General features: G+C 40.0%; 1 protein-coding gene across 1 annotated transcript in view; it reads left to right on the forward strand.

The window, feature by feature from the left end:
* MCCC2 (methylcrotonyl-CoA carboxylase subunit 2) overlaps positions 1–20,360 on the forward strand; it is a 66,671-nt gene that overhangs the window by 44,102 nt on the left and 2,209 nt on the right. Inside the window, exons 11-16 of the mRNA XM_015140262.3 lie at positions 4,615–4,687; positions 7,451–7,527; positions 10,379–10,445; positions 13,268–13,424; positions 14,241–14,355; positions 16,552–16,637. Coding sequence (XP_014995748.2) covers positions 4,615–4,687; positions 7,451–7,527; positions 10,379–10,445; positions 13,268–13,424; positions 14,241–14,355; positions 16,552–16,637 — 575 coding nt within the window. The remainder of the gene's footprint in view (positions 1–4,614; positions 4,688–7,450; positions 7,528–10,378; positions 10,446–13,267; positions 13,425–14,240; positions 14,356–16,551; positions 16,638–20,360) is intronic.

A 20,360-nucleotide genomic window follows, 5' to 3' on the forward strand; every position in this document is an offset into this window, starting at 1 on the left:
AGCAGCTGGAACTACAGGCGCCCAACACCATGCCCGGCTAATTTTTTTGAATTTTTAGTAGAGATGGGATTTCACCATGTTAGCCAGGATGGTCTCAAACTCCTGACCTCCTGACCTCGTGATCCACCCGCCTTGGCCTCCCAAAGTGCTGGGATTACAGGTGTGAGCCACTGCGCCTGGCCGACTTGTGTCTTCTTAAATAGTAATCTGGACTTATACCTTTTGCTGATCCATGGTCATTATTGTGAATATAATTTATTACATTTTTCTATAGTGGCAAATAAACCTTATATGGAAGTCTTTTTTTTGTTTTGTTTTGTTTAGAGATCTGACTTGCCATGTTTCCCAGGCTGATCTTGAACTCCTGGGCTGAAGCAGTCCTCCTGCCTCAGCCTCCCAAAGTGCTGGGGTTACAGGCGTGAGCCACCACACCCAGCTCCTTATATGGAAGTCTTAATAGTGTATGGTGCTGTGGGACAATGTTGGAATCAGAGTTGGGAAACCTGGGTTCCAGTTCTCATTCTCCCAGTCAATAGTCCTGGGTTTTAACCTCTCTGAACATTGCTTTCTGCTTCTAGAAATAGGGATAGTATCATGTTATCTGTCTGCTTCCTTTAACCCCCCATTCAACAGTTAAAAACTTTACATTCTTTTAAAAAATTGTATTAAAGTTATAGCTTTTAAGTTCAGCTTAAAGATACATTATTCTATGTATAAGTCTAGGAAATGTTCACATTTCCCCACTTCTTCCTAAGAAATTTTCAAATATGCTGAGATGTTCAAAGAATAATGCAATGATCACCTGTATATGAACCTCTTAGAGTCAACAATTGTTAGAATTTTGTGCCATTTGTGTGTGAAACACATTTTAAAGCACAGGCACACCTCAGATACGTTGTGGGTTCAGTTCCAGATCCCTGCAATAAAGTTAGTATCACAATAAAGTGAGTGAGTCACGTGAATGTTTTGGTTTCCCAGAGCATATAAAAGTTATGTTTATACTATATTGTAGTCTGTTAAGTGTGCAGGAGCACCTTGCCTTTAAAAAGTACATACCTTAATTTAAAAATACCTTATTGCTTTAAAACATGCTAACAATCATCTGAACCTTCAGTGAATCATCTTTTGCTGGTGGAGGGTCTTGCCTTGATGCTGACAGGTTGCTGAAGGTTGGGGTGGCTGTGGCAATTTCTTAAAATAAGACAACAATGAAGTCTGCCAGACTGACCGACTCTTGCTTTTATGACATATTTCTCTGTAGTATGCAATACTGTTTGCTAGCATTTGTTCCAGGGTAGAACTTTCTTTTTTTTTTTTTTTTTTTTTTTTGAGATGGAGTCTCGCTCTGTCACCCAGGCTGGAGTGCAGTGGTGCAATCTCAGCTCACTGCAAGCTCCGCCTCCTGAGTTTACATCATTCTCTTGCCTCAGCCTCCCAAGTAGCTGGGACTACAGGTGCCCACCACCATGCCTGGCTAATTTTTTGTATTTTTAGTAGAGACGGGATTTCACTGTGTTAGCCAGGATAGTCTCAATCTCCTGACCTTGTGATCTGCCCGCCTCGGCCTCCCAAAGTGCTGGGATTACAGGCGTCAGCCACCGCGCCCAGCCCGGGGTAGAACTTTCAAAATGAAAGTCAGTCCTCTCAAACCTGACTACTGCTTTATTAACTAAGTTTATGTAATATTCTATATCCGTAGTTGTCCTTTCACAGTGTTTGTAACATCTTCATCAGGAGTATATTCTATCTCAAGAAACTTCTTGTTTTGCTAATTCATAAGAAGCAGCTCCTCATCTGTTCTAGTTTGAACATGAAATTGCAGCAGTTCAGTTACCTCTTCAGACTCCACTTCTAACTATAGTTATCTTACTAATTCCACCATATCTGATGTGACTTCATCCATTGAAATCTTGAGCCCCTCAAAGTTACCCATGAGGGTTGGAATCAACTTCTTCCAGTATCTTTAATTTAATTAAATATCCTTAATGTTGATATTTTGACCTCCTCACATGAATCGTGAATATTCTAGCATCTAGAATGGCGAATCCTTTCCAAAAGGTTTTGGATTTACTTTGCCCAGATCTGTCAGAGGAATCACTATCTATGGCAGCTATAGCTTGCAGAAATATATTTCTTTTCTTTTTTTTTTTTTTTTTTAGACGGAGTCTTGCTGTGTCACCCAGGCCAGAGTGCAGTGGCAAGATCTTGGCTCACTGCAACCTCTGTCTCTTGGGTTCAAGCAATTCTCCTGCCTCAGTCTCCCAAGTAGCTGGGATTACAGGTGCACGCCGCCACTCCCGGCTAATTTTTGTATTTTTAGTAGAGACAGGGTTTTACCATATTGGTCAGGCTGGTCTTGAACTCCTGATCTCAGGTGTTCCACCTGTCTCGGCCTCCCAAAGTGCTGGGATTACAGGCATGAGCCACCACGCCTGGCCCAGGAAATGTTTTTCTTAAATAATAAGACTTAAAAGTAAAAATGACTCCTTGATCCGTGGGCTGCAGAGTGGATGTTATAATAGCAGGCATGAAAAGAACACTCATCTCTTTGTGCATCTCCATCAGAGTCTTGAGTGACCAGGTACATTGTCAATGAGCAGTAATATTTTGAAAGAAATCTTTTTTTCTGTGTAGTAGGTCTCAACAGTGGCCTTAAAAATTCATTAAGCCATGGCACAAATACATGTGCTGTCATCCAGGGTTTGCTGTTATGTTTATAGAGCACAGGCAGAGTAGATTTAGCATAATTCTGCAACTTAAAGTCACCAGCTGCATTAGCCTTTAATGAGAGAGTAAGCCGGTCCTCTGAAGATGTGGACTGACTTCTCTCCAGCTATGAAAGCCCTAGGTGGCATCTTCTTCCACCAGAAGGCGGTTTCATCCATACTGAAAATCTGTTGTTTAATGTAGCCACCTTCATCAGTGATCTTAGCTAGATCTTCTGGATAACTTGCTGTAGCTTCTATAATACATCAGCACTTGCTGCCTCACCTTATACTTTTGTGGTACAAATGGCTTTTTTTTTTTTAAACCTCATGAACCAATCTCTGCTAGCTTCAAATTTTTCTTCTACGACTTCACCTATGCAAGCCTTCAGGGAATTGGAGAGAGTTAAGACCTTGCTCTGGATTAAAGGGAATGTTGTGAGTGACTTGATTTTCTATCCAGACTACTCCAACCTTCTCCATCTCAGCAACAAGGCTGTTTTCGCTTTCTCAACATTATGGATTTTTTGTGAAGATAAGTGAATGTATTTTATGTGGCCGGGTGGTGTTAATTGTAATGCAAATACAACATAGTTTTTCACTAAATGGCCCTAGATTGCTGTGCCCTTTGAGCGGTATCTCTGTGTGGAAGAATGATAGTTGTTACGGGTTAATTGCTTGTTAAAGGTACAATTTTTAGAGGTATATAGCACCCAAAACAGATAACTATGACATTCCCATTATATTACTGGATTTTTTAGGTAAAGAAGTAAAAAATAATTCAGAGTAAACTTTTACTTGATGGGAGAGAAAGATGTTGGGAAGCATTCACTCAGTTTTCAGCCTTTGCATCATACAAAACAAGCTTTTGATTGATGTGGCAAACAGAAAAAGGGAAGTGCAAACTATGTAGGAAAATAGTATGTATCCTCTAAAATAGTTTCTGAAGTTGAAAATAGGCTTCATGTTTAGAACTCCTTACAGTAGTCCTGATATATGGTGATAAGCCCCAGGGATAAACTATTCAACAATTTCTACTCCTTTGTACATATGTGGATGATCCTTCAAGTGTAACAGATTCAGAATCAATGAGTCTTTATTAAGGGCTTAATAATAGTGATAGCTGCACTTTAATGAGAGCCTGGCAGTATGCTTTAGTTAGCACTTTATTTTTATTTCTTACTTTTTTATTTTTCTTTTTTCTACCCTGTTAACTGATAGCGCTGTTTATCCTTTTTTTTTTTTTTCTAATTTATTATTTCTTGCTGAAAGGAATAGTTAGCACTTTTTACATTTTTTTTTTTTTTTGTAACAGATGAGGAAACTGAAGCTTAGAGAATTTTCTAGTTTCTCAGTGGGAGAGCTGAGAGTCAGAGCTGGCTTTTCATCTCAGCATGATTTTTATAGGTTCCTACTTTCTTACAAGTAGATCATATCTTCCCAGCTCTTCTGTTCCATCATTCCAGAAGTGAGAACTGAGACTCAGAGGGGTGAAGTGACTTACTCCAGGGCACACCAGTCATACATGGTACCTTAGATTGGAGCCTGTGTCTTCCGACTGTGAGCCCTGTCTCTGCCCATCTTTCTGATTGCATCCCTGAACCTCTGCCGGTGCATTCGAACCGTCCTTGAAACTCTAAGTCTAGCAACCAGCACTTGGAACCTTTCCTGCTTTTCTTGCATACAGCATGGTGCTGTTGCTTGTATAGTGAAGTATAAAATCAGAACCCAGAATGACTTCAGGGCATTGACCAGGCATGTCAAATGAAATTCTAGTGAGATTTTCTGTGTAGTGTAAAATGTTGTGAAAGTGACAAATTCACTGTGAATTGTTTTCCTGTAAGTAACTTTAATACAAAAATTATTTTGTAATATAATTTCTGAAGGCCAGTGTTGTTTTTCCTCTTAGGTCATTGCTAGAATCGTGGATGGAAGCAGATTCACTGAGTTCAAAGCCTTTTATGGAGACACGTTAGTTACAGGTATAAAGGTGAAGAATTGAAAATATGAACATTTTCTGCTGCTTTGAAAATCAGGAATCTCTTGTCTCAAGACTTTGATACACTTGGCATGGGCTTTGTTGTTGAGAGCACTACAAATGTGTGAGCCAGTTTTCAAAAGGAACTGCTTTATAAAGACAAATTTGTAGCTTAATGGCTTCATGGATCCAAATAGTTTAAAATGGTAATAGCCAGATGCTGTAGTGTGGGTCCCTATCTGTGATTTTGTGATATTAGTTGTATAAAAAGGTTCTTATAGTAAAATTAGTAGAAAATACTTCCAGTTCTTTTTGTTTTTCTGGATAACAATAATTATTTTGAAAATTTCAGCACTGTTTCCTTTGTTCTTCAATGTCCAATTCGACGAGGAAGTTTTATATTGTGTTTAGCTTCCCAAAAGGATATAGAGTGAGTTAAACCTTCTCACAGCCTCTGTGTAGGTCTTAAACTGATTCATGCAGACACTAGATTGAGAATTCAGTATATCTTGTCAGGAAAACCAAAATAAGGATGTTTTTAAAAGTTTTATTTTTAATCTAAAGTGTTTAGTTCATAGGCCTTTGAAGAAGTTTTTAAGGTAGATGCTAGACCTATAATAATCTGTTTAGGACAAATGGAAGAACAAATTTTATGAATTTCACTTGGTCATAAAAAACTTGAAAATATAATAGTTAGTCAAAGGTAATGTCAGGGTAGGAAAAAGCTAGCTACAGAAATCCAAACTGCAAATATACATTGAGGCTTAAGGATAAATCACAGTACTTTGTCCTAGTTTGATTTGTGAACAAAAGAAGGGTTCACACTGGGAGTAGAATTTATGTTTTTGTACTTAGGTGTTTAAGTGATTAAAAGCTTTTTGTTTGATATATAGACAGGATTTGTCACCAAATTGTTCAGAATGTAACAGTCATTGTGTAGCAGTTTAAAACAAGTCAAAGCTGTTTCTGCTTTCTCTAAAGATGGATGGGCTCTCTTTGTCATCTGCTTGTATGGATTTGCCTCCTACTTGCTAAAAGCCCTGTGGCACTCTTGTCCCCAAGAATACACACCTGGTTTCTTCCATCTTTTGACTATACTGGAATTCAAATACATTTAGAGACAGAGAAGGGGAGTGAGAAGGAGAAGAAGGGAATGAGAGGCTGGTGGTGGGGGGTGGGGGTGGGGGTGGCGGATAAGAAGGGTGGGAGGAGGAATGAGAAGGTGGGAGGCATAAAGGGTGAGGAGGTGAGAGGGGAGGACAGATTTTTCTGGGTCTCAAGTGTCTCTGGAAGTTCCTCAGGGTTTCCTCCTGCCTCAGCAGTTACCATGTGTAGCCTCTAGTTGTTTCTTGGACACTGTGCTTTCCCATTTCTAACTCAAGTTTGGATCAGGCATTTGCTGAAGGCCCTCCCTCTATGGGTGTCCCTAATAGGGTGGGGACATGTTCCCTACTCAGCACATCCTGTCTGTACCTGGAGATCCTCTAAGCGGCGCCTAGTGTGGGTTGAATCTAAGTAGTTAACAGGGTTGCACATTTGCAGGGGTAGCATCTTTCCAGTGAGTGATGTTAAATTCCCATGTCTTTGTGCAGTGAAGCAGGACTAAGAATGGATTACTGGACTTTTTGGAAGTTTACCCCTTTGTGAATTGCTTCTGTAAGTGGCAGTGCCATTTAGGATGTACTGCATAGGGTTTTGGCTGGGATTTTAGGACTGAAAGACATGTAGGTGGCATCAAATCAGGGTTTCATTGTATCACATTAAATTAACATGATAAATTATCCGGGTGTAGTGACTCCTGGGGCCTATAGTCCCAGCTACTTGGGAGGCCAAAGTGGGAGGATCACTTGAGCCCGGGAGTTCGAGGCTGCAGTGAGCCATGATCTCACCATTGCATTCCAGCCTGGGTGACAGAACAAGACCCCGTCTCATAAATAGATAAATAAGAACATGATGATTTTTAAAAAGTCATAAATCCAGACAAAGCCAGAGTAAAGAAAAACAAAAAAAAAATAAAACAAAAAAACAACCAAATCTTTCAAGATTCAGGCTGGGTGTGGTGGCTCATGCCTATAATCCCAGTACTTTGGGAGGCCAAGGTGGGAGGATCACTTGAACCCAGGAGTTGGAGACCAGCCTGGCAACATAGCAAAACCCTATCTCTACAAAAAATACAAATACTAGCTGGGTGTGGAGGTGAGTGTCTGTAGTCTTAGCTACTCAGGAGGCTGAGGTAAGAGGGAGGATCACTTGAAGCATGAGAATTTGAGGCTGCAGTGAGCCATGATTGTGCTACTGTGTTCTAGCCTAGGCAACAGAGTGAGACCTTGTCTCAAAAAAAAATTCAGTTTTCTGGCTTATCAGTATGTTGACACTCTCTCTTATCTGTTAATTTTTCTTCAATAATTATTTTGATATTAAAAATGATATTTTTATAGTATCCCTAGTGTCTGGTACATACTGGACACTCAGATATATTAAATGAATAAATGGATAATACACTCAGCCAATTATTTAACCAAATCAGTCAAGACAAATGGATAACTCTACATGTATCATGACCCTTTCTAGAAGCAAAAGAAACCAGACTCTAGGACCTTAGGAACAAGAAGATTGTGACATGAGCTGTTTTATACCATAGACAAAATCTCTTTGCATTTTAATCTTGGATCCAATATTAAAGAATGTGTAAATATGCCTCTTTCTTGTGAATTAAAAGCCCTTGGAAAAACACAAACCATAAATCTTCTTTGAATTTTCTTTTGAGGATTTGCTCGAATATTTGGGTACCCAGTAGGTATCATTGGAAACAACGGAGTTCTTTTTTCTGAATCTGCAAAAAAGGCAAGTACTGTTAAAAATATTTCAAGATTTTCTGTTTTAATGTAACATAACATTGAAGGTCAAATAATGAGTTAAAATTTCTTGCATAAAAGTATAAAAATGCTTAACTAGATGCCTCAGCAACCAGAATACTGTGTGTGCAGGCGTGTGTGTGTGTGTGTGTGTGTGCATGCGTGTATATGTGCATGTACGTTAGTATTTGAAACAGTTTTTATGGTGGTTTACATTAACGTGCTGTGATGAACCATCTGGAGCACTATTAAAAATGTACTCATTTTAGGAAAATTCTCCTAAGATACTTGAGTTACAATTGCTGTAGAGGACATGTACATGTTCTCATGATAGAGAATACTTGTCCTGAAAGTGCTTCATGTCCTGGAGGGACTCAGAGGACTCATGGTTCAAAGATTCAGGTGGTTCTGAGACATGATCTGTTTATTCTCTTCTATCCCATTATCACTTTAACTTTATTGTATTTTTACTTTTTGGAAATGGGAATAGTGGGTCTTTGTTACTGGACCCATGGCTTTAAAAAAGGAAATTCTTTTTGTTTATTATTATCATTATTTAATTTAACTCCAAGACAGCAAAAGAAAGAGGGAGTTCTTGAATATCTTTTCGCTTAGTTATTATTTGATTTCATATATCGTCTCAGATTTACCTAAACTTGGATAAATATAATTCATATACTTATTTGATAAAAATGTCTTTAAAAAAATTTTAATTCACCAAACTGCTTCGGGAAATAAAATGTTTCCTTAAGAAAAAATATGTTTAGTATTGCTTTTTCTCTTGAAATAACAGGGTCAAAGGTCTCTTTATTGATGCAGGTAATAGGCAGCTAAGCTCTTTCATACCCTAATTGAGGAAGAATTTGTCTTTGGTGAAATTTTTTATCAATAAATTTGGTTTCTGTATTCTGCCATTTATTATTACTCCTTCAACTCAATGATAAAATGAGAACAAGGAATTAAAAGTAAAGAAAATATAAATAAAAAATCACTTATAATTATACCAGAAATAGCTTTTAGTAACATTTTATTATTTTTTCTTAATAGTTTCCCTTTTTAAAAAATTGATACGCTATATATAGAGAGGTTTTGCATGTTTTCATTTAATAGTATATAGACAGTATTTCTCAAAATATTAGATATTCCTGAAATAATGACTTTTAATGAATATATATTTATTTCAATAGAGGAAATGTCAGACTGAGTCCAGACAAACTCTGCCTGGCTTTATGTGTCAGCTTGGCACAAAGAAACCCCTGAGGAGTTACGTTTGGCCTCAGCCTGACATTTCATTTGTTGAAATAAGCCCCAAAGGTCTGTGTGATTTTCTCATTCTTGTAAATGTAGTCATATTGAAGTCGAGCAATTACTTTGCGGTTTTGTACCTGACAAGGCATTTCCAGCAGACGTAAAGAGATCTTCAGAGTAAAACATAAAGGAAATGGCTTATAAGAGTTTCCTTACTCATACAATCTTTAGGGAAGGAATAGCTGTATTTTTGTATGATTAAATAATTTCCTAAATTCAAGGTTAGAAGATCTCTATCACTCATCTAATCTAAAATCCCATTTATCTGGGGAATGTTGGCAAGAAAGATGTATTTACTATAATCTTGATGCATGAAAGAATTTCAGATGATCATCAAAACGGAAATGTCATCCTTCAAATGCTGGGAGGGTTTATATTCTGGCTTTTCTAAAGTGGAGAACTAGAGAATTATCATATAGCAGAGTTCAGCAATTCTCATTGGCATCAGTTATTTCTTTTCTGTTACTTAAGTTTCACTTGCTGTTTACAATGTTAGTGATTGACCTCTTTCTTTCTTTCTTTCTCTTTCCTTCTTTCTTTCTTTCTTTCTTTCTTTCTTTCTTTCTTTCTTTCTTTCTTTCTTTCTTTCTTTCTTTCTTTCCTTCCTTCCTTCCTTCCTTCCTTCCTTCCTTCTTTCTTTCCTTCTTTCTTTCCTTCTTTCTTTCTCCTTCCTTCCTTCCTTCCTTCCCTCCCTCCCTCCCTCCCTCCCTCCCTCCTTCCTTCCTTCCTTCCTTCCTTTTTCTTTTCTCTTTTCTTTTCTTTCGTCTTTTCTTTCTCTTTTCTTTCCTTGGAGTCTCACTGTGTTGCCCAGGCTGGAGTGCAGTGACGAGATCTCGGCTCACTGCAAGCTTCTCCTCCCAGGTTCACGCCGTTCTCCTGCCTCAGCCTCCCGAGTAGCTGGGACTACAGGCGCCTACCACCATGCCCGGCTAATTTTTTTGTATTTTTAGTAGAGATGGCGTTTCACCATGTTAGCCAGGATGGTCTCGATCTCCTGACCTCGTGATCCACCTGCCTCTGCCTCCCAAAGTGCTGGGATTACAGGCATGAGCCACCACGCCCGGCCTTTGCTTCATCCTTGACACAATAGTCTTAGAGCCATGTGCCAGTGATTATACAGGTGATTGTGAAAACGAGGATAGTACAGACCTACAGTTACATATCCTATTGACAATGGAGTAGCACTGTACTCTTACTATAAGGTAAGACTAGCCAAACAAAGGGTATTCTTAGCCAGGAGTGGTGGCACATACCTGTAGTTCCAGCTACTCAGGAGGCTGAGGCAGGAGGATTGCTTGAGCCCAGGAGTTTGAGCTGCAGTGAGCTATAATTGTGCCACTGTACTCCAGCCTGGGCAACAGAGTGAGACCATGTTTCTTAAAAAAAAAAAAAAAGAAAGAAAATTAATAAGAGAAAAAATTTTAAAGGGGAGTATTCTTTCTTGTATTTGGCTGAAGTTGTGGTATTTGTAGAATGCATGATGATAATAGAGTTAATTCCCTTTTAAAAAGATTTTTGTTATTTGCTTATAGGGTACTCACTTTATCCAGGTATGCTGCCAAAGAAATATTCCTCTGCTATTCCTTCAAAATGTTACTGGTAAGAAAATAGCTTAATCAGTTTGGTTGTATTGATTCCAGAGCTGTACCATCAGTGTGGCTGATGTATTGGACAGCACACATGTAGACCACTTCATCAGAGCAGTAAGTTCTACTGGACACGCTCTTTCTGGAGGCCCTTTAAGAGTTAGCACTTTTCTTCATGAATGTTAAATATTCTGAGGAAATTATCCATATTTTCTTTCCCTCAAATAGCTGGGCCTACAGGCATGTGCCACCATGCCTGGTTAATTTTTGTATTTTTGTAGAGACATAGTTTCACCCAGACCACGTTGCCCAGACTGGTCTCAAACTCCTGAGCTCAAGTGATCTGCCTGCCTTGGCCTCCCAAAGTGCTGGGATTACAAGTGTAAGCCACCACACCTGGCTGATTATTCATATTTTCTAAGCAAAGCCATTTCTGAGTTATATACATGATCAGCATTCACATGGCCATCCTTTACTCCTGTGTGTGCACAGCCACACACCCAGAAAGCAGCAGGAGCATGATCTGATCACTGAAGAGAGCATCATGCTTTTTCCAGGACTCTGTTCCTCCTCCTCAAGATTTCAGACACATGCTACGGTCTTCCCTTTTATTGTACAGTTAATTCTACTTGAAGCAACATCATTTTAAAATGTATGTGTATACCCTGATCCAAAGTCTGGGGATTTGAGTTTTGGCCCCAAAGAATTGTATGACCAAAGTGTGAGATACGTCACCTCTCTGGACTTCATACTCCAGAGATGACCTGAACATGGTGGATACATTTATTTTTAAGGTCTGTTATGGTTCAAGAGTTCTCTTTCATAAGAATTCTCTGATTCTCTGGTATCCTTCATTATATGTTGCAGAGTGTCTGACATATACAAGGCACTCAGATATGTTGGTTAGCAGAAAACAGCCTCCCCCATCCCAGGCTACCTCAGCTTCAAAGGAAGGAGAGGCTCTTAGTAGTTGTTGGGATCAGGCAAGCCTCTATGAGAAGGAAGAGTCAGGCTCTTGGAAGTCAACAGGACTTGAAATAGTACTGGTGCTAAAGCTTCTTCATCCTGTGAGCTACTTAGGTTCATATTTGGTTAGATGAGTGTTGAGAGAAGTTATATCCAAATGGCAGCCTAAGAGGGTCCTATGTGGCAACCTATGTAAGAGGGCAGATAGAAAGGATTCTGAAGCCTAACTATACCAGAGTTCTTGTTTCTAATAATGATTCCTGGATTGTTAACCACCACGCAGTTAAAACTCTGTGGTTTGAAGATATCTACATTTTTGTTTTGTTTTGGCCCTGTTGGGTTGAGTTTAGTTTTTCAGCATTGCATTTGAGATTCCTGTGCGATATTCACCTGGAGGCATATCGTAGACAGGTGGATAAGTCTCAGCACAGAAGAGGTGTTTTAGGTAGAGATGAAAATGTAGATGTCATCCGAATATGGAGGTGATTTTAAAGCTGTGGGAATAGATAAGAACCCCCCTGAGAGAAGAGAAGGTTCAGTGACAGTCTTCGAGTACCTCTGATTTTTTCCTTTTTCTTCAAGAGTAAAGGAAGATGGGGAGCATGATTATGCAGTTTTCTTAAGATGGGAAGAAGAAGGATTTGAGAAAGCCAAGTGAGAAGCCTCACTCGTCTTTTTGAAGGCAGGATCCCCTCCAGAGAAGAGAGGGGTGGTGGGTCGGGTTGGGTGCGGTGAGAACTGGAAGACAACTGATATTTGAAGTAGGTATGGTGGGAATGTTACAGGGAGTCAAGGCTGGGGAGATTGAGGAGTTTCTGAGCTTTTCTAGGGTCCAGCTGAGTAGGGTAGCTGCAGGAAGCAGATGGTGCCAAGTAATGGGCTGTGCTGCCTTTCCTGTGGTGAGTGCAGGAGGGGCACGTGCTCTGGAGGAACTGGTTGGGTTGAATTGGATGACCAGATACTGGAGTTTGGCAAACCAGGGATAGTGACAGTCAGTGAGGCAGGTGAGTGTGCAGGTCCACAGATGGAAGAAATGCCTTCGCTGGAGACTGGGTGGGGGAAGGAGACAAGTGAAGCCCAACTCAGTGTTATAAGGTGGAGAAAGAGGAACCCAAGTTCTGGAAGGCAGTGAAGTTACAGAGCAGCCTCCAGAGAGCTAGGGGCTTGAAGAAATAGAAGGATCCTGTATTGAAATGGAAAAATAGTTTCTTTTTAACCTTGCTATTGAGTCACTGGCAGGGACTGTTAGCATCTCTGTGAAATATTCATCTTTATGTCATCAAAGTTTTAAAGCATCACTTTAGAAAGAACAGTCTGTTTTAAAACCAGGTCAGTGAAGGCTGAAGCCCTCATTGTTGGGCTCATCACAGCACTTTGTCCTTGGCTAGGCATGTCACATTCTTTTCAGCATCAAGCTGCTTCTTTGACATCATCTCTTTTTTAAAAAGTTTTATTTATTTATTTTTAAATAGAGGTAGGGTCTCGCTTTGTTGCCCAGGCTGGTCTCAAACGCCTGGCCTCAAGTGATCCTCCCGCTTAGGCTTCCCAAATTGTTGGTATTATGGGGGTGAGTCATAGCATCCAGCCAAGATCATCTCTTGAAGATAGATTGCATCCTCATATTGTTTGAAGGTTTCTATGTGCATCCAGATGAACTGCTTTAAGAAAATTTAGAAAGTGATTAGAGAAAACTTTATTTTATCCTTTCAAAGCAAACTTTTTAAGGGTATGTTTCACATATATACATTTTCTTAAGGCGAGAGGCGTTTAGTAAAATGAGTTTAGTAAAACAAGATGTCCTTTTGGTGGAATTGCATTCCACATATTAATCCCATCACCCAGAGGCTGTCTTTCTGATCTTTCTCTCAGGATTTATGGTTGGTAGAGAGTATGAAGCTGAAGGAATTACCAAGGATGGTGCCAAGATGGTGACCGCTGTGGCCTGTGCCCAAGTGCCTAAGATAACCCTCATCATTGGGGGCTCGTACGGAGCTGGGAACTATGGGATGTGTGGCAGAGCATATAGGTAGGGTGTCATGATTTTCTCTGAAACAAAGAAACATACTTTGAGTGTAAAATACATGGTCAGTTTATTTCAGGTTTATTTGAAACACAGAATGCCATTTCCAGATCTCAATCAATTATACCATAATTTGTATCATCTGGAGGGGTGAAATGAAATTTAGTGCCAAAGGTGTTATTTGGAAGAAATCTACAATGGGAGTCAAGAAATACTTGAAATAGCTGATAATGAAAATGCCACACATTAAGATTTGTGCAATGCAGCTAAAGTCTGGCTCTGAGAAAGGTATGTAGCCTTAAAGGCATATATGGGAAAAGAAGTAAGACTGCAAGTCAATGAGCTAAGACTTCAGCTGTGGGAGGTTCAAAGAACAGCATGTTAAACCCGTGACAAATAGAAAGGATATAATGAAGAGCAGACATCAGATAGAAGAATCAGCATAGCCCAAAGTTGGTTGATTTGAAAGGTTAACAAACTTGATAATCCTGTGCTTAAACTAAAAAATAAAGAGAGATGGCACATAGGACCACTATCAGGAATGGAAAACAGGACATGACCGTAGATCATGAGAGGATATTATCAACACTTTTATACCCAGAAATACATGGAGAACTTAGAAGTCCCGTCTGTGCTCAGGCCCCTCCTCTGGAGTCTAGTCTGGGGTGGGTTCCAGGCATTTGTATATTTGTGAAAGCTCCACAGATTATTGTAATGTGCAGCCAGAATCAGGAACCACTAATTTAAAAGGCAAACATGGGCCTCTGAAAATCTATGTTGTATATTGACTTAACTTGCTTATTATTTCTTTTTTTCTCCCAGCCCAAGATTTCTCTACATTTGGCCAAATGCTCGTATCTCAGTGATGGGAGGAGAGCAGGCAGCCAATGTGTTGGCCACGATAGCAAAGGACCAAAGAGCCCGGGAAGGAAAGCAGGTCAGTGTCATTTTCTCTTGTTTCTCCCTGGGTTTGCCTCTCACTATAAACACCCTGGAGTCAAGGAGCAGCATGCTCGGAAGCCCTTAGTGTTCGTGGCTGGGGACCTGGCACACGCTGCCTGGCCATATTTAGACGGTGCTGCCCTGGAAGTTGTTCCAGCAATCGAGGCTCACAGGATTTCTGTTTTTTCTTTTTAAAGCCGTTTCATATGGGGTACCTTCTTTGTGGCCATTTAAAATTTTTTCAGAATTTCCAAGAAAACACTTTGTTTTCTTATTTTTAATTTTTAAGACAGAGTCTTGCTCTGTCACCCAGGCTGGAGTGCAGTGCTGCAATCTCAGTTCGCTGCAGCCTCCGCCTCCTGGGTTCAAGTGATTCTCATGCCTCAGCCTCCTGAGAAGCTGGGATAACAGGCATGCGCCCCCATGCCAGACTAATTTTTGTATTTTTAGTAGAGACGGGGTTTCACTATGTTGGCCAGGCTACTCTCAAACTCCTGACCTCAAGTAATCCGCCCACCTCCCAAAGTGCTGGGATTACAGGTGTGTGCCACCGTGCCCAGCCAAGAAAACACTTTAGAAACTGCCAGTAAGTATCTGAGGCATAAAGATGTTTGATTCTTAGTCATTTGTACTTAGTGAGATTTAAATAAGTCTGATGTACTACTTTGATTTTATGACCAAAAGCAGCAGAATTTTGTTCTTTCTATTTTACTTTTAGATTGTTGTTAAGGATACCCTGAGTGGGAGGGCTCCGTCATCTATTGAGAATTGAATAACATTATCCTGTGTATAAATGAAGAAAAATGGAAAGGGCAGTGGAAACTTGATAAAAGGCAAATCAGCAAGCAGCTGCTTTTAAAATGAATTCTTTTGTTTGTGTCTCTGTTGGAGATTGTTTTGAAATTTTGCATTAATTTTTATTAGTTACAACTTTTAACTCTTGTGTAAGCACCAAGTAGGAAGATGATGGATGTGTGTTCCTGAAGTTGCTTAAGTGCACTGTTGTCTCATTATGGGAAGGAATGAAATGAAGGGAGCCCTGTCTGCTCTGTGCAGGAATCATCAGGTCTTCCACCTAGATTGTGGAGTGAGGTACTGTAAAGCCAGAGGGTGGTTTCTGCCTCCCTGAATGCATCCACCCATGCCTCACATCCCTAGTTGTCTTTTCCAAGCACAGGGAACTCTGGAGGCTTACATTGAGGTTTCAGATTCACTTTAGTACCTATTACTGTCAAAGGAAATGGATAGCTTTGCTTTTGTGCGAGTGGTTGGGGTGTGGGGGTGTGGGCGGGGGAGGTGGTATATGAAATTCTACCTGATACTTCAAAGACATGTCTGAAACTCTATGAAGCCTAGCATGGTGATCTCTCATTAAGTAGTTGTTCTTTGATTACTTCAATATACAGATACTTGAGTTCATTCATTTTCATATAGGAAAGGAAAGCACAGTGTGTTAATGGTTCTCCCTTAGAATTCATGACCTAGAAAATGATATTAAGGTATTAACATATTTACACAAAAGAAGGTAGGGTTTTTTTTTTTTTTTGGAATAAGTCATTTGTTTCTGGTGTCGAGTTGCTTTTTGAGTTGAAAATATTTTTCAGGGTTTCAAATTAAGTTCTGAAGATTTTTACATCTGAATTAATTATCACTTGATCCTTGTAATACTGATGGGAAGGCTGTGAAATTCTTAATTAGGGAAAAATATCTTTCAGTTCTCCGGGAACTTGACTGAAAATGTTATTCAAGATTTGGTTGGTATACTACCCCTTTAAACTTAAACATTTAAGCTTAAGTTTTAAATTTTGGCTATTTTAAATGAAAATCTCATACTTCTCCACGTTGTTAACTGGAGGCTGCTAAGTGTAATGCAGCCCTTTTGTTAGGTTGTGTAATTCACATCCATTATTGTAACCTGTTGTGATACACAGTACCCTGGGTTTTCACCTTATGTGAAATAGCCTCAGGATATTTTCTCTGCTAGGAGAGATGGGATGGGGCACTCACTTGATACTCATGTCTTAGGCGAGAGCATGTATGTTAATGATCACTTGTAATTTGTACATCACCATGCACATGTTAGTTGTAACATTATTATTCATGAAATCTGTTGTTTCTTTTGAATTGAGATGATCTAAACAGGGCCAGTTGTTCACTGAAGCTGACTTACTCATGGCCTTTTTTCCTTTAGTTCTCCAGTGCTGATGAAGCAGCTTTAAAAGAGCCCATCATTAAGAAGTTTGAAGAGGAGGGGAACCCTTACTATTCCAGTGCAAGGTGGGGGCCAGAACATCACTAACTCCCTGATGGGTGTAGATGGTGGTTAGGGGAGCAGCTTTACAGAGCTCTATGTAGTCAGGATGGTCCAGCATTCATAGGAACTGGAGAATAACCTGTGGACACACTTAATTTTGTACTGTTGTTTCTTTACAATGTGAATGGCTACTGCTGAAATGCCACCCCTCCTCCCAGCGTCCCTGCGCTGTGGACTCACCACCACTGGTCTGATTCCCGCTTCTCTTGTCTTGCCCCTAGTTGAGGTGTCTGGGGCCCGCAGGGGTCCTGCAGCCCGAGGTGGGCCATGCTAGGAGCTGAGAATAAGTTATAAGCTGGCTATGTTACTTCAGCAGTTCTAATTTTTGCTTAAAAACCCCTCTTCTTGATCATTTTGTTGTTACCCCATTTTAAGCATGAGATTGCTTGAACACTTACTGGCATCTGTTGACAAGCATGCTTGTACGTTTGGAAGGTGATTAGTCGCTGCCAGGGTCTGTGTGTCAGCGCCAAATAATTACCTCACAGACCATTGCTGCTGTTGGCTCTGTTTGTTTCTTACACCACTTAATGAGGTAATAAATTATCATGCCTGTCCCAGCTGAAGACCCGCTGGTGCCTGCTTTCACATCTGTCTTCAACAACTTTAGTGTTCTGCCTTCTGAAGACTAATCTAAGCTTCATGTCTTCCTTTCATCCCTTGGGCAGATGGAAAAAAGAAAGTAACTCTTTCTGCATCTTGTAAAATTAGCTTATGTTGTAATTTATGCTGGCGAAGGCAAACTGGAGAGGAGAGGGGAGAGAAAAGAAAATCAGGCCAGGCACAGTGGCTCACACTTATATTTCCAGCACTTTGAGAGGCCAGGGCGGGCGGATTGTTTGAGCCCAGGAGTTTGAAACCGGTGGGGCAACATGGCGAGACCTGGTCTCTACAAAAAAATATACAAAAATTAGCCAGGTGTGGTGGTGTGCACCTGTAGTCCCAGCTACTCAGGGTGCTGAGGCAAGCAGATCAGTTGAACCTGGGAGGTCAAGGCTGCAGTGAGCCGAGATCATGCTACTGTGCTCCAGCCTGGGTGACTGAACAAGGCCCTATCTCAAAAAAAAAAAAAAAAAAAAAAAAGGCAAAAGTTAGAGTCCATTACAATTATTTGAATGGTTCCTTGGTGGATACAAAGACAAAACATACTGATTTTCAAGAACATAATTAGTTTGAGGAGATAAATAATACCATTTGGGTGTGTGTATGTGTTTTGTTTTGTTTTCTTTAAAGACAGAGTCTCACTCTGTCACCCAGGTTGGAGTACAGTGACGTGATCTCAGCTCACTGCAATCTCTCCCTCCCGGACTCAAGCAATCGTCTTGCGTCAGCCTCCAAAGCTGGGACTACAGGCATGTGCCACCACTCCTGGCTAATTTTTTTGTATTTTTTGTAGAGATGGGGTTTCACCATGTTGGCCAGGCTGGTCTTGAATGCCTGAGCTTGAGTGATCCTGCCTCAACCTCTCAAAGTGCTAGGATTACAGGTGTGAGCCACCTGTAATCATGGGTGGTCAGCATTTGGGATTTTTAAAAGGTCTTTTGCTAAATATATATTTTTACAAACAAATTTGCAGGTATATTTTGTTGTGGTGGTTTGATTCATTTAATTAAGAGCAAAATATTTTATAGTCTTTGAGAGCTAAACATGTTCCTGATTTGATCATCATGTAAACAGACATATAGTAGCCAGTAAATGGAAAGAAGCAATAGAAAGCCATATAAGAGGTTCGAGATGAAATATAAAATATATATTGTCAAGCTTTTCTATAGTTTTCCACAGAGGATTTTGACTGAAATACACAGGGACAGCTGAAATATTGAAGTTTGAAAAATTGCGTATTTGGTGTGAGCCATTAGCTTGTTTTTCAGCCCTGGCTAAGATAAGTCATCTCTTGCGAAAGAGTTATTATTTTCATACTAACATTATTATTATTATTATTATTTTTAATGGATTACATTCAAGGCAGAAGAGTAAATGGCCCAGAGAGACTTATCTTTGGAAATAAATGTTAACAGACAGTAAAGCTTTCTGTGGATCTGTAGTTTTTTGTTTTTTTGAGACAGAGTTTTGCTCTTCTTACCCAGGCTGGAGTGCAGTGGCCTGATCTCAGCTCACCGCAACCTCTGCCTTCTGGGTTCAAGGGATTCTTCTGCCTCAGCCTCCCGAGTAGCTGGGATTACAGGCATGCACCACCACACCTGGCTAATTTTGTATTTTTAATAGAGATAGGGTTTCTCCATGTTGGTCAGGCTGGTCTCAAACTCCCAACCTCATGTGAACCACCCGCCTTGGCCTCCCAAAGTACTGAGATTACAGGTGTGAGCCACCCTGCCTGGCCGGATCTGTAGATGTTTAACCCTTCTGTTGAAACAGTTGGTGGCATGGAGACAGCAGCTTTCTTTCAAAGCTGAAAGGATTTCCAAGCCAGTTTACCTTCCTTGGGTTTAGTAAATCTCAGCTTCACAGTAAAATTCCCTGACCTGCTTAGGTTTGAACATGGCTAGGTCTGTCTTTTCAGAGACAAAGCTTGTCATGATCAGTTACTGTAACCTACAATGTTTTCCTTAATCCTAATAGGTTATATATGTAGCGTGCCAATTTGCTTCTGCTCAGTTGTTTTTATAATCAAACTTGTATCAGGCATTTCATTAGCGCGTCTTACCTGGGGCAGTCTTTTTAATGAACATTATTAGGCAGCCCCTTCATCACCATGCTTGATGTGCTGCAGGCTTCAGAAGGGAGTGTAATCAATTCGCCTGATTGCGGATGACAAGAATGGCTTTCTTTTTATTGGGTGTTGATACTTTAGGGTCCCTATTATGAATGTTTTATGAGCAAAGATTTGATTCATGTCTGTCAATGTAAGAACGGTTTAATAATTGATGCCAGGTTCCGATACTGAAGGGAGTTTGTATAAAAAAAGCAAACTGCCACCTGCTAATAACCTTTGAAAAATAATATTTCTCAGTCATTTTTCCTTATACATTTGAGATTGTCAATGAAAAGGAAACTAAAATTTCTACTTAAAAGTTTCTTCCGCAAGCAGTTTAAAGTTCCTGTTTTTCCTATTGTAGCAAAAAATAAAGACCTACATTTGAAGATGTCTATTTTATTAATAAAATGTACTGAAGCTGGCCAGGTGCGGTGGCTCACACCTGTAGTTACAGCACTTTGGGGGGCCGAGGTGGGCGGATCACCTGAGGTCAGGAGTTCGAAACCAGCCTGGCCAACATGGCGAAAAACCATCTCTTCTAAAAATACAAAAATTAGCCAGGTGCAGTAGTGCATTCCTGTAATACCAGCTGCTAGGGAGGCTGAGGCAGGAGAATTGCTTGAATCCAGAGGGCAGAGGTTGCAGTGAACCGAAATTATGCCACTGCACTGCACTCCAGCCTGGGTGACAGAGCAAGACTCCATCTCAAATAACAATAATAATAATAATAATAATAATAATAAATAAAATGTACTGAAGCCTATTCAATAATTTTCATAGTTCCTTAAGAGTTTGGGGGGGGTTGGGGAATATACCTTTTCCGGTGAAGTTTGAAGTTATTACCTGGATATATATGGTTCTCCATATTAATGACAGAATATACCAACTTGGTTTGTATATTTGTGTGGGAAGAAAAGGAATAGGAAAATTTTTCCTGAAATAAGTAAACATATTTTCAAACCAGGGGTTA

The sequence above is a fragment of the Macaca mulatta genome, chromosome 6 (genome assembly GCF_049350105.2).
Source record: "Macaca mulatta isolate MMU2019108-1 chromosome 6, T2T-MMU8v2.0, whole genome shotgun sequence".
In the NCBI taxonomy this organism is placed as follows: domain Eukaryota; kingdom Metazoa; phylum Chordata; class Mammalia; order Primates; family Cercopithecidae; genus Macaca; species Macaca mulatta.